A 13632-nucleotide genomic window follows, 5' to 3' on the forward strand; every position below is an offset into this window, starting at 1 on the left:
CAACCGAGAAAAGAGGGATGTGTTGCTGGTCGGCATGTGAGGAATGTCTGAAACGAAGAAATCCTTCTAAGTGTTAGACCAACATCAAAAGAACGAGAGAAAGAAACGAATGAGGCGAAGACAAAACAATGTGACTGCTCTTACCCTCGGAACGCGCCGAACTCAGGCCAACGCTCGCCAAGGCATCCTCTCTTAGGAGGTCGGTCAGGTTGAAACCCTTTCCGAGGCCCCGCAGAACGTCAAGGACCCTCTGATCGCTCGCCGAGGGCTCGGAGAGCTTGTTAAGGGCCTTCAGTCGGGGGTGCCCCCACCTCGGATCGAATCCCCATGGCACCTCGGACGCAAGAAAGAAAAACTTTCCCTTCCACTCATAGATAGAGGAAGGAGCACCTTGAAAAAGTGACATACCATCCCGAAAGGCGAAGTATAGCCACTCTCCATCCGCTGGGTTTGTCTTTAATAGGAAACACCGGCGGAAAATTCTCACCGAAGCCGGAATCCCGTGCGCAAGGCAAAGGGACAAAAATCCGACTATGGTCCTCCATGAATTCGGAGCAAGCTGAGCTGGAACGAGTTGGTACTCCACCAGCAAGCTGTTCACAAACTCATGAAGGGAGAACCACAAACCGGCCCAAAGCGTCTCGAGGTGAATCCCGATCCGACCTGGGGGCGGCCGCGTCACCCTGTCCTCCCGCCCCGCAGTTTCGAGACGAAACCCAGGCCGGAAAAAGAACCGGAAGCGGATTAACTCCAGCTCCTCCCCCGACAAATTAGATCCAGCCTCATCCGGACCAAGATCCATTTCGGAAGAAAGAAAAATGACCAAAAGACGAAGGAGACGGAAAAAAGGAGGAAAAAGGAAGACCCCCTAGCTAACACAAGGAGGAAACATACGGGAGGAATCGCCGGAAATCGCTCCAAGCACCGCCGGGGAGGTTCTGATGTGACTGAGAAAGAAGACGAGGATAGAAACGGCGGAAAAGAGAAGGCGACTAAGCAAGACTTCTCTTAGGGCCAGATCGAGGGGTTTATATAAACCTTTCTAACGGCCCAGATCGACAGGACTGGTTTCCACCCCCCGTCCAGATCACGCCACGTATCGGCCTCGGAAGCCGAAGAATTGCATTCATTCTGGGGTGATGCCTCGAATACAGAACCGAGGCACCGTCCCATCGGATCTCGCGGCCTTATCATGGACCTGCTACGCCGGATCGCCTCGAAAGGCGAGCAAGCACCGCCCCTGCTTCTCTCATTAAAGGAGCCCCGGGACGCGCGGAGTGCCGACATAATTTCAGCCTCCCAAGTCCCCATTCGGTCGATACGAGACTAAGTACATCCGACCTCGAGCAACTGACCTAATTCTCAGCCCCGGACGACCGACTTGGCTTTAGGCCCCGAACGGCTAATCTAACATCCGACCTCAAGGCGTTCGATTCAATAAACATCCTCCATCCAGATCACACCACGTGTCCGCCTCGAGGATTGAGACCGCGTATTTATTCAGGAAGGACGCCTCGAATACGGAACCGAGGCGCCGCCCCACCAGGTCCTAGGACCCCATCATGAGCTCACCATACGAGATGGCAACAAAGGATCAAGAGGCGCAACCCCCCGCCTCCCCTCCGTTATAAAAGCTTCGGAACGCGTGAGGGCACCGGCATAGTTCAACTCTCCTCGATCCCTGCCACCATAATAAAGACTACTACTTCCCGCGTCCGAGCTCGCGAGCAGCTCGAACTCGGAAGTCGGGGGTAGTATTGAGGGAATGCAAGTTCCCCCGAGTACATGAGAACCTTGCCGGTACGGGACCGGATGACGGCCGACCTCGGGCGGCCGAACTTGATGCCCGACTTAAGAGCGCCCGACCCTGGGAGTCGGACTCCACCAACTGTCCACTATGGGTACTTTCCCCTACGGACCGACGCAGGATCATGCCTTAGGTGGCTTGCTCCACAATTAATACGTCCGACCTGGCGCCCCACCAAGCGTCTAGCTTCAGGGCTCTTGACCTCGGAAGTCCGACCTCGCCGCCCACCTACCGCGGTTGCACCCTTCTGAAGTCCAGTCAGGGGCCATACCCTGCCACCGCCTCCAGCATTTAATGCGCATGATCTCTGCAAACCCTCGACTCACTCAACAATTAATGTATATCTTCGACTTACTCAACAATTAATGCATATCTCCGGCTCACTCAACAATTAATGCGTGTGGCTCCTATCATCTACGGATCTTCGGTCCTCTACGGCAAATCAACTCGGCAGCATTCAGTCAGCCGTGACAACTCTCTGATCCCGGCCTTGCCTCCGACGTCAAGGCATTAATTCATCTGGTCGCGCACCAACTCAAGCGACGTGTTGAGTCGTACGGTAACCTCGCCCCATCACATCACAGGTAATCCGACCCCCCTATAAAAAGGAATCCCTCCTCCTCAGTGGGGGGTTGGACTCAGAAAAAGCCCAGCAGAATATATCTCCTTCCTTCCTCTCTCCTACTCAAAAAAATTAAGCCCCCTCTCTGACTTAAGCATCGGAGGGCCGGCGCCGGAAACCCCGGCCACCGGTTTTCTTTTGCAGGCCTCCCACGGAGGACGCCGCTCGTCGACGGATCGCCGCCCCCCAGTGTTCGCCAGAGCTCCTCCTCCTCTGCCGACGGTCGCCCCTGGGTCCAATTTCCAACAACAATAATTATATCTTATTATACTATCATGATAAAGTACTATTAATTAATAATTATTTTTATATTTTTGTCTAAATGATGTAGTAAATAATGTAGTTAACTTTTAGTAAATTGGGTAGTTCTTAATTCCAATACCAACATAAATATTTGATTTTGCTGACTTAAATAGAAAATGATAGTAAAATTGTTCACATATCTACAATTGTAATAGCAGAACATAAATAATCACTAATTTTTTTAATCTCCATTTTACAAGCACTAATTCTAAATAGGCAGCTCAATAACTCTTAAAAAGGAATGCAATATGATTATATGATTATTCGATGTTTGACTTTGTTTTCTACATTTTTCTTTAGTTTAGCATGAGTAGATCTTTGTCATTACCATAAGATTGAAATTAAAAATTTTGATTGTATGCCAATGGCGATGAAAAAAATATTTTGAATTAATCTAAAAAAAAGTTTGTTGTCAGGATTCATAGTCAGTCTCCAACGTGAGCTTTACTCAAAACTTTTCGATGCGTCTCCAGTAAATTTTTGCCGAAATTTTCCTACGCACTTTTTCAGCTTTTGAAAAAAAGAAAAAGTTGTTCAAAGTTTTTATGGAATAACTTAAAAAATTGGCTCTCGACGAAACGCCTTTGGCCAATGCGAAACTGAAACAGGATCTAAATATTATTCCAGCGGAAGCCAAAAAACAAGAATCGGTGATGGCGGGAGAATCCGAGACATGATTCACGGTTAAAATTCACTTGCAAGGAACGTGCCATCAAATACATCGCCACGGGGGGGCGAGGCCCGCGGCGGCGGCGGCGGTTAGGGCATCCCGGACCCATGCTCCACGGCCGAGATAGCCTGGTCCGGCTCATCGGAAAGCGGCGGCGGACCTTTTCCTCCCCCCTCGCCCAACATCTTCGCCCACAGGCAATCCCTCTCCTCCCCTCATATTTCTTTCGTCCTTCATATATTCCTCTGTCTTCAGTCTTGAATGAATGCTTGGCCTATTTTTCTACCCTCAAAATCCTTCTGGTACTCCTTTGGAATGCAAGAAGAGTGCTGCAAAGAGGCGGCCCTCCCCATCTTCGGTGGAAGACGAAGCACCGCCTCCGAAACAAGAGAGCCAAATCCACGGCGCAGAGCGGGTTTCATGCCCCGTTTGCGGTAGCTCTATTCGCGGGACGGATTACAGTGTGAATTCTCATCTGGGTGAGATGACTTTGCCTCGACTAATTGCCGTTTCTGTGTTCGACCTAATATTTAGGCAATGATATAACTCGATACATGTCTGCTTGAATGGATATACAAATGATGGCTTGATGTTTGAATTGAACTTGCTTCCTTCTGATTGTTTCACAATGATTAGCAGCTTTCGAATCTCACGACTGGAAGGATTTGGGTAGATTGGAGCTTCTGGCTTTCTTTTTGAAACATTTCAGTATTATATAATGTGGTCGTGATTGGTCGAGGATGGGATACGGTTTGGTGGTTATTTATTCGGATCTGTGGTGGGAAAGGAACAATGGAGTCTTTAGAGACGGAGCTTCTTCTTCAGCTCTAGTTATCCATCAAGTTAAACAGCTGGTGGATGGCTAATTGGTTGGAAGTGTGTTAGTGATAAAAAGAGGAAAAGTCAGTGCCAATCCCTAAATCTTTTATTATAAATGTTCTGACCTGTAGTTGTTCCCTCTTTTTATCCTGGGTTAGCCTTAACAAACTGGCTGTACTGATTTTCCTTTCAATAAATTCTTAGCCTTAGGTACCTGTTTGTGTTCGTTTTCCTCTCAAACGAATTGGATTGGCACTGTCCAATTCTTTCCCGGCAATAATAATGCAGTTATGATTTTGTTGTGCCGCAGCTATTCTGACTATTTCATAATTTAATGTTGTGATATGCTGGTCACTTTCATAAATTTGACTGCTTCACAGCCTTTTCTTACTCTCGCCAAATGTACTTTGTTCACGACCATTGTTACTTTGGGTTGGTCTTGTGGAAGATTTATAATCATGCAGGATTAGAGTGAAAATTTCTATGCCAAGAAGATGAACCTTTTGATAAGGATATTAATTTGATGACCATTTTTTCCTATACAATTTTTCTTATTGAAATGGAGTGCTTGCATTTCTTCTGGAAAATCATTTCTCCTGTTGCTGGAAATTGGACCCGGGGGCCGCCGCGAAGCCGGGGAAGGAGGAGCTCCGCCGCGGGGACGGCGGACGGCGGCGCGCCGACTGGTGACGTCCTCCTGGAGGGGTGTAAGTCCGCCGCAGGAACGGTGGTCGACGGTGCGCCGGCTGGTGGCGTCCTCCTGGAGGGCGCAAGTCCTGCAAAAAGCCGGTGGCCGGGCTCCCCGGCGCCGGCCCTCCGATGCTTAAGTCAGAGGGGGCAGATATGTGGAGAGAGCAAGGAGGAGAATATGAGGAGAAGATAGCCGGAATATTTTAAGAAGATGAAGAGGATGATATCCTCAATTGTGTCTGTGCTGTTTGCTTCTTTTCACCCGGTCCAGGAGGGTTCTGTCCCGGGGGCCCCCTTCCTTTTCCCCCCAGGTTTTCTTTTATAGAAGGATTTTTGTTACTTGGGAGGTGATAGGAGGTTTGTCCTCTTTTGTAATAATTGGGCACGATTTGGCCCATTAATGGCGTAGTGGAGAACGGGACCGAATCGGACCGGAATCAGGGAGTTGTCACGGTCGATCGGACCTGTTGGAGTGGTTGAACCGCCGGCTGTGGTGGGCCTGGGGTCCGTGGATGGTAAGTGCATTTATTACCGAATGAACCGGCGGTCAGGGAGAGCCATACGCTCTGATGGTTCAGTGATCCGGAGATCGTCTTGAGCCGTGTTCATTAAATGACTGAGTGCATTGGAGACTTGAGGGAGTCTCATGCATTAATGGCAGGTCGTGCCGAATACCTGCGGAGATCTTATGCCTTGATGGCTTGGAGATAGTGGCAGGCTGTAGTAGAGTCGCGTGTATAGCCGCCGGACCTTTCGAGAAAGCTTGGCGGGGAGGAGTATTAGTTAAGGCATCGGCTCGGCAAGGGTGCCGAGCCGAGCTGGTCGCCCAGAGGGGCGCCCTGTGGCGGGGTTGCTTCGAGTACTCCTGGTCGGCGCCCTTTGGGCGAGCACCTTCTAGCCGAGCGCCTCTATTTGGCGCTGTTTCTAGTCAGCGCTTTCTAGTTGAGCGCTTCTCTGGTCGGCGTCCGCTGGTCGGCTCTTCCTATCCGAGCATCTCTACTTTATTTTGATTGGGCGCCTCTTGGCGCTCTCTCCGGTCGGCGCCCTTTAGTCGAGCGCCTTCCTGGTCGGCATTCTTTGGCCGAGCATCCTCCTGGTCGGCGCTCTTTGGCCGAGCGCCTTTCCAGTCGGCGTTCTCTAGCCAAGCGCCTCCGTGGCGGTATGACTTGGGGTTTTTCCCCCAACACTATCCTCCGACTTCCGAGTTCCAGTTGGCTACTAGCTGGAGCGCGGGAAGTAGCTCTAGTTGGGGCATTACGAATTCCGAAAATTTTAATTTGTTGCGCGTTTTGAATTATCGAGCGCTTTGAGGTGCCTTTAATAGGCGGCGTCTCTCTTTTCCCGAAGAGTCTCATTATTGGGACACTTTTTGCGAAGCGTCCTCGCGTTGTGGGCTCATGATGGGGCCGCACGATCCGATGGGGCGCTTCGGTGTCCGAAGCGCTAGCCCTAATTAAATGCGTCGTTCTGTCTTTTGGACCGACACGCATCGCCATCTAAACAGGATACAGCGTTTTTCTCGCTGATCTGGGCCGTTGGGGAGGTCTATTTAAACTCTCCCCGGCCCCTTGTCCTCTTTCTATTGCCTTCTGTTTCCAGCTTTCTTCCTCTCAGCCTCTCTCAGTCCGAAGTTCTATTCTCCGGCGTTTTCCCCAGGTTGTCCTTTTTTGATTTCTTTTTCCTTTTTGCAATGGGTTCTCTTCCCAGTGAGGTCGAGTCCACCATGAGCATCCTGGAGGTCGAAATGACCGAAGAGTGGTTTTTCCCTCTTCAGGGGTTCCGTTTGGAGCCCGCCAGGCGAAGGGATCGGATAACCGATCCTCCGGTAGGCCGGATTGGAGTGCACCTGGAATCACTCTGGGCCGGCCTCCGATTTCCTCTTCACGGCTTCGTGAATGAGTTGCTGACGGTATGCCAGTTGGTTCCGGCGCAACTCACTCCGAATGCCTGGAGGACAGTGATGGGCTTCCTGTCACTGTGTTTACTGCAGGGGATTCCGACCTCTGTCAACGTTTTCCGGCGACTTTTTATCTTTAAGTCGAATTCGGGAGACGGGGAGTGGCTTTACATCGCCCTTCGGGCGGGTCGGCCACTCTTTCATGGTGCCCCCTCGTCCATTCATGGCTGGAAGGAGAAATTCTTCTTCCTTGGTTCTGCGCAGTCCTGGGGGTTTGACCCCAGGTGGGGACCGGCTCAGCTCAAGTCCATTAACAAACCCCCCAGACTTTCTCCACGTGAGCAGGGGATCCTCGACGCCATCCGCAGCCTCGGGGACGGCATCTTACTGAACGGCCTCATATGTGAGGACGCTTTGGTGAACGTGGGCTTGAGCTCGGCACGTCCCCACGGTAAGAGTAATTACAAGGTGTATTTATTTCCTTACTGTTCTAATGTTCTAATCCTTTTTGTCTTTGCAGATATCGCAAAGATGGTGACGAAAAGCGAAGTCCTCTACGCCCGCTTCCAGAAGAGGGCAGCCGAGCTCTTGGGCGAGCCCACCGAGCCGAGGAAGAAACAGAAGGTCTCGGCGACCCCAGCGCCCCCGGCGCCAGCAGTGACCGAGGCGGGTCCTTCTCGCCCCGCGCTCTCCGAGGCGGGGCCTTCTCGCCCCGCGCACCCCGGTGCTGGTCAGAGGGAGGGCACGGATTCCAGGGGCTCGGGCTCCCGGGGAGCTTCAGCAGTGCTCCCATGCCCGGTGCCCCTGGCATAAGTTCCTGGTCGGCAGGACGCTCCAGTTGCCGACCAGGGGAGGAGTCCTGCGGGTCCCGCGCCTGCGCACCCCGCCTCTGTCGTGCGGCAGTCAGATCGGCCGCTTGTCCGACCCCAGCCCCCTAGCTCCGAGCCGGGGAGCAGTCACGGAGTCTTGGGGTCGGCTCCGCCTAGGCCAGCCGATGCTGGCCTTCCGGGCCCATCGGGCTCGGAGGAGCGAGTGCCTCTGGCACTCAACTGGTCGGTGTTCGAGGGCGATTCAGCCCTCGAAAACCCTCGAGTGGCGCGCGAAGTTTTTCGGGTCGCGCTGCTCCCGGCCGACCGGACCCTGATACAGTCCATGAGCTATAATGCTTTCATGGACTCTACCCGCTGCAGCGCCGTCCGGGTATGTAGAATTCATCTGTGTAATCTGTAAAATTTTTACTCGCAGCGCCTTATGTTTTTCTTTTCGTCTCTTTTACAGCATTTGCATGAGACGGAGATGCTGATGCACATCACCCACGACTACCGGGAGCGGGCCCGGAAGTATCAGCGTGGGTATGACGAGGTCCAGGCGAGGTACCTGGCCGCCGAGGCGAGGTACCAGGCTTCCGAGGCCGAACGTCAGGTGCTCCAGGAAAAAGTAGGAGCATCCGAGGAAAGGGTTCGAGCTCTCACCGCTGAGCTCGACGAAGAAAAAGGCGCGCATACGTTGACGAGGTCCGAACTGCGCGCTGCGGAAGCTTGTCTGGCTGCCGCCGAGCTGGCGCTGGCCTCCCGCGAGCAGGAGGTGGAGAACGCCCGCCTTTGCCACTTAGAGCTCGAGCGGGGATTGAATAACCTCGAGCGGAAGGCCGCATATCATGAGGCTCGGGAGCTCGAGGCCCGGGAGCAAGCTCAGAACGCGGTGAGGCTCTTCCGCGAGTCGGAGGAGTTTCACGACCTCCTAGCAGAGGAGGGCGTGAATGGGCTAATCCAAGGCTTCCGGGATTTCCGCAACCAATTGCGGCGGCTCCTCCCGGATTTTGACGTGAACCTGCTTCAACCGGGAGCAGGGGTCGAGAGGGGTGATGCGGCCGAGGCGATCCCCGAGGTCACCAAGGTCGCCTCCGAGGTCGCTCCTGCTGCTGCCGAGGCCGCCGAAGAGGCCCCGACTGGTGAGCCAGCTACTCCTGGTGCTGCTGGAGCCGAAGTAGTCGAGCTCGAGCCTTAATGTAATTTTTGTTATTTTGTAAAGTCGGGATGACCCCCCATACTTGTAAGGGCCGAACCCGAATTTTTGTACTCAGCCTACGGGCTTTTTGAAATGAATATACTTTTTTGGAAACTCGTCTGTTAATAGTCCTAAGTTTCTCTGCTCGGATCCATTTTAGGTTCCAAGGATATGGGCTCTAGGGCCTCAGCTTTACCCGCCACAGGGTTTGGTTTTAGGTTCGGCTTGCCGAGCTCCATTATTCGGCCCTTCGACTAGTGGTAAAGCAACGCTTGTGCTCAAAGGATTTGGGCTCGGAGAGTCCTTCCGAGCCTAGCCCAGATTTCGACCAAGCCCTAAAGCGGTCACTGGGACTTAAAACTTTTTAACAAAGTAAACTTTGGGTCCGAGCCCCACATTGCCGGGGCGGGTCGGATTCTTTTCCAATGAACGGGTTGAATACTCGTCAGCTCGTGACGGGGATTCACCGGGCTTAGTATAATTGTGCTGGTGTCGTGAGTGTTTTCACGCCGAGGCGACTAAAACATTCTGCTCGGAGTCCACTCTTTGAGGACGTCGGCAGAGAAATCCAAAACATAATGTAGAAACATTAAATGAATGGGTACCTTGTACCGTATGCGTCCTTGCGCCGAGGCGACTGGAGACGCTCCTCTGCTCAGGGTCCGTTCTTTGGGGACGTCGGCAGAGAAATCCAAAAGCAGATAAGATAATGTAAAAATATTAAATAAATGGATACCTTGTACCGTGTGCGTCCTTGCGCCGAGGCGACTGGAGACGCTCCTCTGCTCGGGGTCCGTTCTTTGGGGACGTCGGTAGAGAAATCTTGTACCGTGTGCGTCCTTGCGCCGAGGCGACTGGAGACGCTCCTCTGTTCGGGGTCCGTTCTTTGGGGACGTCGGCAGAGAAATCTGGAAGCAGATAAGACAATGTAAAAATATTAAATAAATGGGTACCTTGTACCGTGTGCGTCCTTGCGCCGAGGCGACTGGAGACGCTCCTCTGCTCGGGGTCCGTTCTTTGGGGACGTCGGCAGAGAAATCCGGAAGCAGATAAGATAATGTAAAAATATTAAATAAATGGGTATTGTTGCTGGTGGTCCAAACCGAGAACGATTGGCACAGCGGTGTGAACGGGGTTCCCTTTGAGTTGCTTTGGTTGCGCTCCGCCCTCCGCCGTGAAACCTGCAAGCAAGCCTCGCACCACCACCGGAGTAGTGGGGGCCCTCCGACGATCAAGTCAGAGGAGATCGAAGGAGAAGGAGAAGGAGAAGGTAGCAGGTGAGATGATACTCTGGAAGATATATCTTACCCTCCCCCTTCCCCCCAGCTTCATATATATCAGGCTGGGGGGTTTTTCCGGGGATTCGTCATCGTGTGGCACGATGGGGCTGCCACTGACATGGCCGTTACAGGGCGTCGTGGGGCAGCGCTGGGTACAGCCATGGCAGGGCATAGTGGAGCTCTGCTTTGTACGGCTGTTACAGGGGATCGTGGGGCAGCGCCGGATACGGCCGTTGCAGGGAGTAGTGGAGCAGGGGGCCGCGGCGTGCCTCAGAGGAACAGTCTGTTGTTGTCGAGAGATTGTCGACTCGGGGTCGGATTGCTGGATCAAGGGGCAGCCGACTCGGGGTCGGGCTGCGGAGCCGAAGATATCCGACCCGAGGTCGGATTGCTGGATCAAGGGGCAGCCGACTCGGGGTCGGGCTGCGGAGCCGAAGATATCCGACCCGAGGTCGGATTGCTGGATCAAGGGGCAGCCGACTCGGGGTCGGACTGCGGAGCCGAAGATATCCGACCCGAGGTCGGATTGCTGGATCAAGGGGCAGCCGACTCGGGGTCGGGCTGCGGAGCCGAAGATATCCGACCCGAGGTCGGATTGCTGGATCAAGGGGCAGCCGTAGTCTTCCTGGGCGCGCGTGCCGGTCACGTGGGGCATGGTGGCTAAGTTCTCCCGTAACAGTAGCCCCCCACTCCCGAGCCTGGAACCAGGAGGGGAACGGGTGAAGGGAGTGATGCTTCGAGATTGCCGCCATCCCTCGGAAAGGCGTGCGCGCTCCGAGCTTCCCGCCTTCTTTATGGCGTATGGCAGTTGTCGCTGATCTGGCGGTCTGCGGATTTCGGCGGACATCCTTCCTTAATGGCGTCATTCGCCTTTGGGGGCGCGAACAAACTTTCGGCAGCCAGGCGTCCTCTGGCGTCACCGAGGCGTCACCCGCCTTTCCACCTATTTAACCGGGGGGCCCTCCCCCGTCCGCCTTTCTCTTCACAGGCATCTTCAAGTTTCTCCCTTGTGCCGCTGCCGTTGCCGCCGAACTGTTCGTTCGCTCCTCCTTTGACGCTCTCGGAGCCGTTCTTCCTTCCTTTCAGGTGAGTTGCCCCACTCTTCAATTTAGGGCTCTCCGTACTTTCTCCTTTCGTGTTAGTGTACTCCAGTCGTTCCGGTGCCTTCCCCCCTCTTGACCCCGTCCTGACCGTAGGTTCACTGGCCATTAGGGATGGACGAAGTAAGGGCGGACCGCATTCAGTCGGAGCTGGTCCCTGAAGACCTAGATAGGTTCGTGGCCCGGTACCACCTTCCCGAAGCCTGCAACATTACGCTCCCGGGGCCTGAGGAGAGGATGTCCCATCCTCCTCCAGGGAAGGTCGCCATCAATGAGGACATCCTTCGGGCTGGGTTCCGCTTTCCCCCCTCGGACTTAGTCGTGCAGGTGCTTCGGGGTTTAAGAGTGGCGCCGACGCAACTGGTGCCGAACTCATGGCGTATCCTGACGGCCTTCCAGGTTCTCTGCCGCATGCATGAGGTTCCCGCCACCCTGAATGTCTTTTGGGAATGCTACGGCCTGAACGGCCACCCCCGGGACAGAGGGTGGTGGTGCTTCGGGGCGCGGCGAGGGTGCGGCCTCGTCAAGGATGCTCCTTCCTCCATTCACGGCTGGAAGGAGCGTTTCTTTTTCATTGACGTAGATCCCTCTTGGGGAATCGGGACAACCTGGGAGACGCCGATGAAGTCCCCGATCGGCTTATCGAGGTTGTCGAGGGAGGAGTCCGATGGCGTTGCCGTCTTGAGGGGGCTGGTTGCCGAGGGCCGGCTTTCCCCGGTGGCCCGCCTTATTTCCGAGGATGCCTTGGTGAACGTCGGTCTGAGCTCGGTCCCCGCCGACCGTGAGCCCGCCACCACTTCTTTTTTAGCTCTTTTCTCCTCTTTCGTTTCTTCTTTCCATCAGTTTCTCAGTCTCCGACCATCTCGTCCTTTTTGCAGAAATCGACGACGTCATGCGGTCGGACAAGGCGATGGCTGTCAGTAGGGCGTCCCTACTGGAAGCGGTCCGGAGGAAGAAACGGACTCCTCCGAGCGGGGTCCCACCGGCGAAGAAGTCCCGCCAGCAGGCGACTCCGACGCCGACAGACGGGTCCGGACCCACCGATCAGGGGGGCGCCGCGGGCTCGGACCGACAGTTGACGCCGTATCAGCCCTCCGGTGATGAGACTACCGCTTTTCCGGAGGCGTCACTCGGGCGCGCCCGAGACGGCCGGGTCGGACGCAATCGGTCCCCAGCCCGGCCTTCGACTCGGTCGGCTTCGGATGATACGAGAAGGAGCGCGCCGAGGCCCCGGCCGAGCGGGACCCTGTCGATTTCTGGAGCGGCCCCCGCCCCGAGCACGGTCAGCATGACTCTCCCCCAAGCAATGGGTAAGGGTAAGGCCGCAGAACCACCGTCCGGCTCCGGGGTGAAGTCGGGGTCAGCCTTCACTCTGCTGGAGAGTGACCGTAGGCGGGTCCGGCAGATGGGGATCCCTGACGTCGGAGCTGCCAGCTGCGTCTGTCTCATGTCGGTGAGTGTTCTTCTGGCCGCTTTCGTCATTTATAGGCTCTATTGATCCCCGCCTGACACCCTCATTTTTCCTATCTCTTAGCTCGCCCAGTACATGATCCGTCTGGAGGAAAGCCACGAGGAACAGGCGAGGCTTCTGGCGAGGGCCGAGAGCCGACTGAAAGCTGTAGAGGAGGGAGGCCAGGCTGCGGCAGGGAGGACGACCAGGGACCTCGAGACGAGGCTCCAGGTGGCCGAAGAGCGGGTACTCGGCTTCGCCGCCCTCGAGAGGCAACTGTTGGAGACGCAGGAGCAACTCAAGGTTGCCTCGGGTCTCGAAGGCGAGATCAGGAAGGCGGAGGAGCGGGCCGAAGAGCAGTCCCGGAAGGCTGCCGACTTCCGAGAGAGGTGGGAGAAGGCCCAGCAGTCAGCCGACAACGCCCGCAACCGAGCCCGGTCTCTTGAAGCCAAGCTGGCCGAATTGGAATCGGCCTTGGAGGAGTCCCGCGCGAGCAACCAGGAGCTTCATTCGCGCCTGGAGGAGGCTGAGGCTGCTCGCGTTGCTGCCGAGGCGAAGCACATGGAGGCTCGGACCGATCTGCTGAGGGTCTCCTCCGAGGCGGACGACCGGATTGTGGCGAAGGTCATGGAGGCGAAAGCTCAGATTACGGAGCGAGCGGAGGCGGCGCTGGCCGAGAAGAGCGCGGAAATCGGGCGTCAGGCGGTACAGGCCTATCGTCAGTCCGCCGAGTTCATCCGTGACATGTCGGACGCGGGGTCCGACTCCTTTGTCTTAGGCTTCGATGAAGGCCTGGCGAGGGTGTCCGCTAGATACCCCGAAATTGACCTGAGTGGGGTCTCCCTCCTCGACTCCCCTTCGATGCCATTGTCTGCTGATTCTCCAACTGTCTCCCTACCCCTTGCGGGTGTGCTCGCCGTTCCCGACCCAGGGGTTCCTCCGAGCTGACCCTCTGTATTTTTCTTTGTTCTTTTCTTTGTATGTTGG

At 55.1% G+C, this 13632-nt stretch overlaps 1 protein-coding gene across 3 annotated transcripts in view; it reads left to right on the forward strand.

The window, feature by feature from the left end:
• The first annotated feature begins 3324 nt into the window (after positions 1 to 3324).
• The window catches only part of LOC103697507 (fanconi-associated nuclease 1 homolog), a 93802-nt gene continuing 83494 nt past the window's right edge, over positions 3325 to 13632 (forward strand). For 2 of the 3 annotated variants that reach the window (XM_039133863.1, XM_039133864.1), the window contains exons 1-2: positions 3326 to 3599; positions 3728 to 3881. In XM_039133863.1, coding sequence (XP_038989791.1) covers positions 3510 to 3599; positions 3728 to 3881 — 244 coding nt within the window. In that variant the 5' untranslated portion in view covers positions 3326 to 3509. Of the gene's footprint in view, positions 3600 to 3727; positions 3882 to 13632 lie in introns of all 3 variants that reach the window. The other variant, XM_039133865.1, reaches the window with a different exon arrangement.

Source organism: Phoenix dactylifera, chromosome 14 (genome assembly GCF_009389715.1).
Source record: "Phoenix dactylifera cultivar Barhee BC4 chromosome 14, palm_55x_up_171113_PBpolish2nd_filt_p, whole genome shotgun sequence".
NCBI lineage: Eukaryota > Viridiplantae > Streptophyta > Magnoliopsida > Arecales > Arecaceae > Phoenix > Phoenix dactylifera.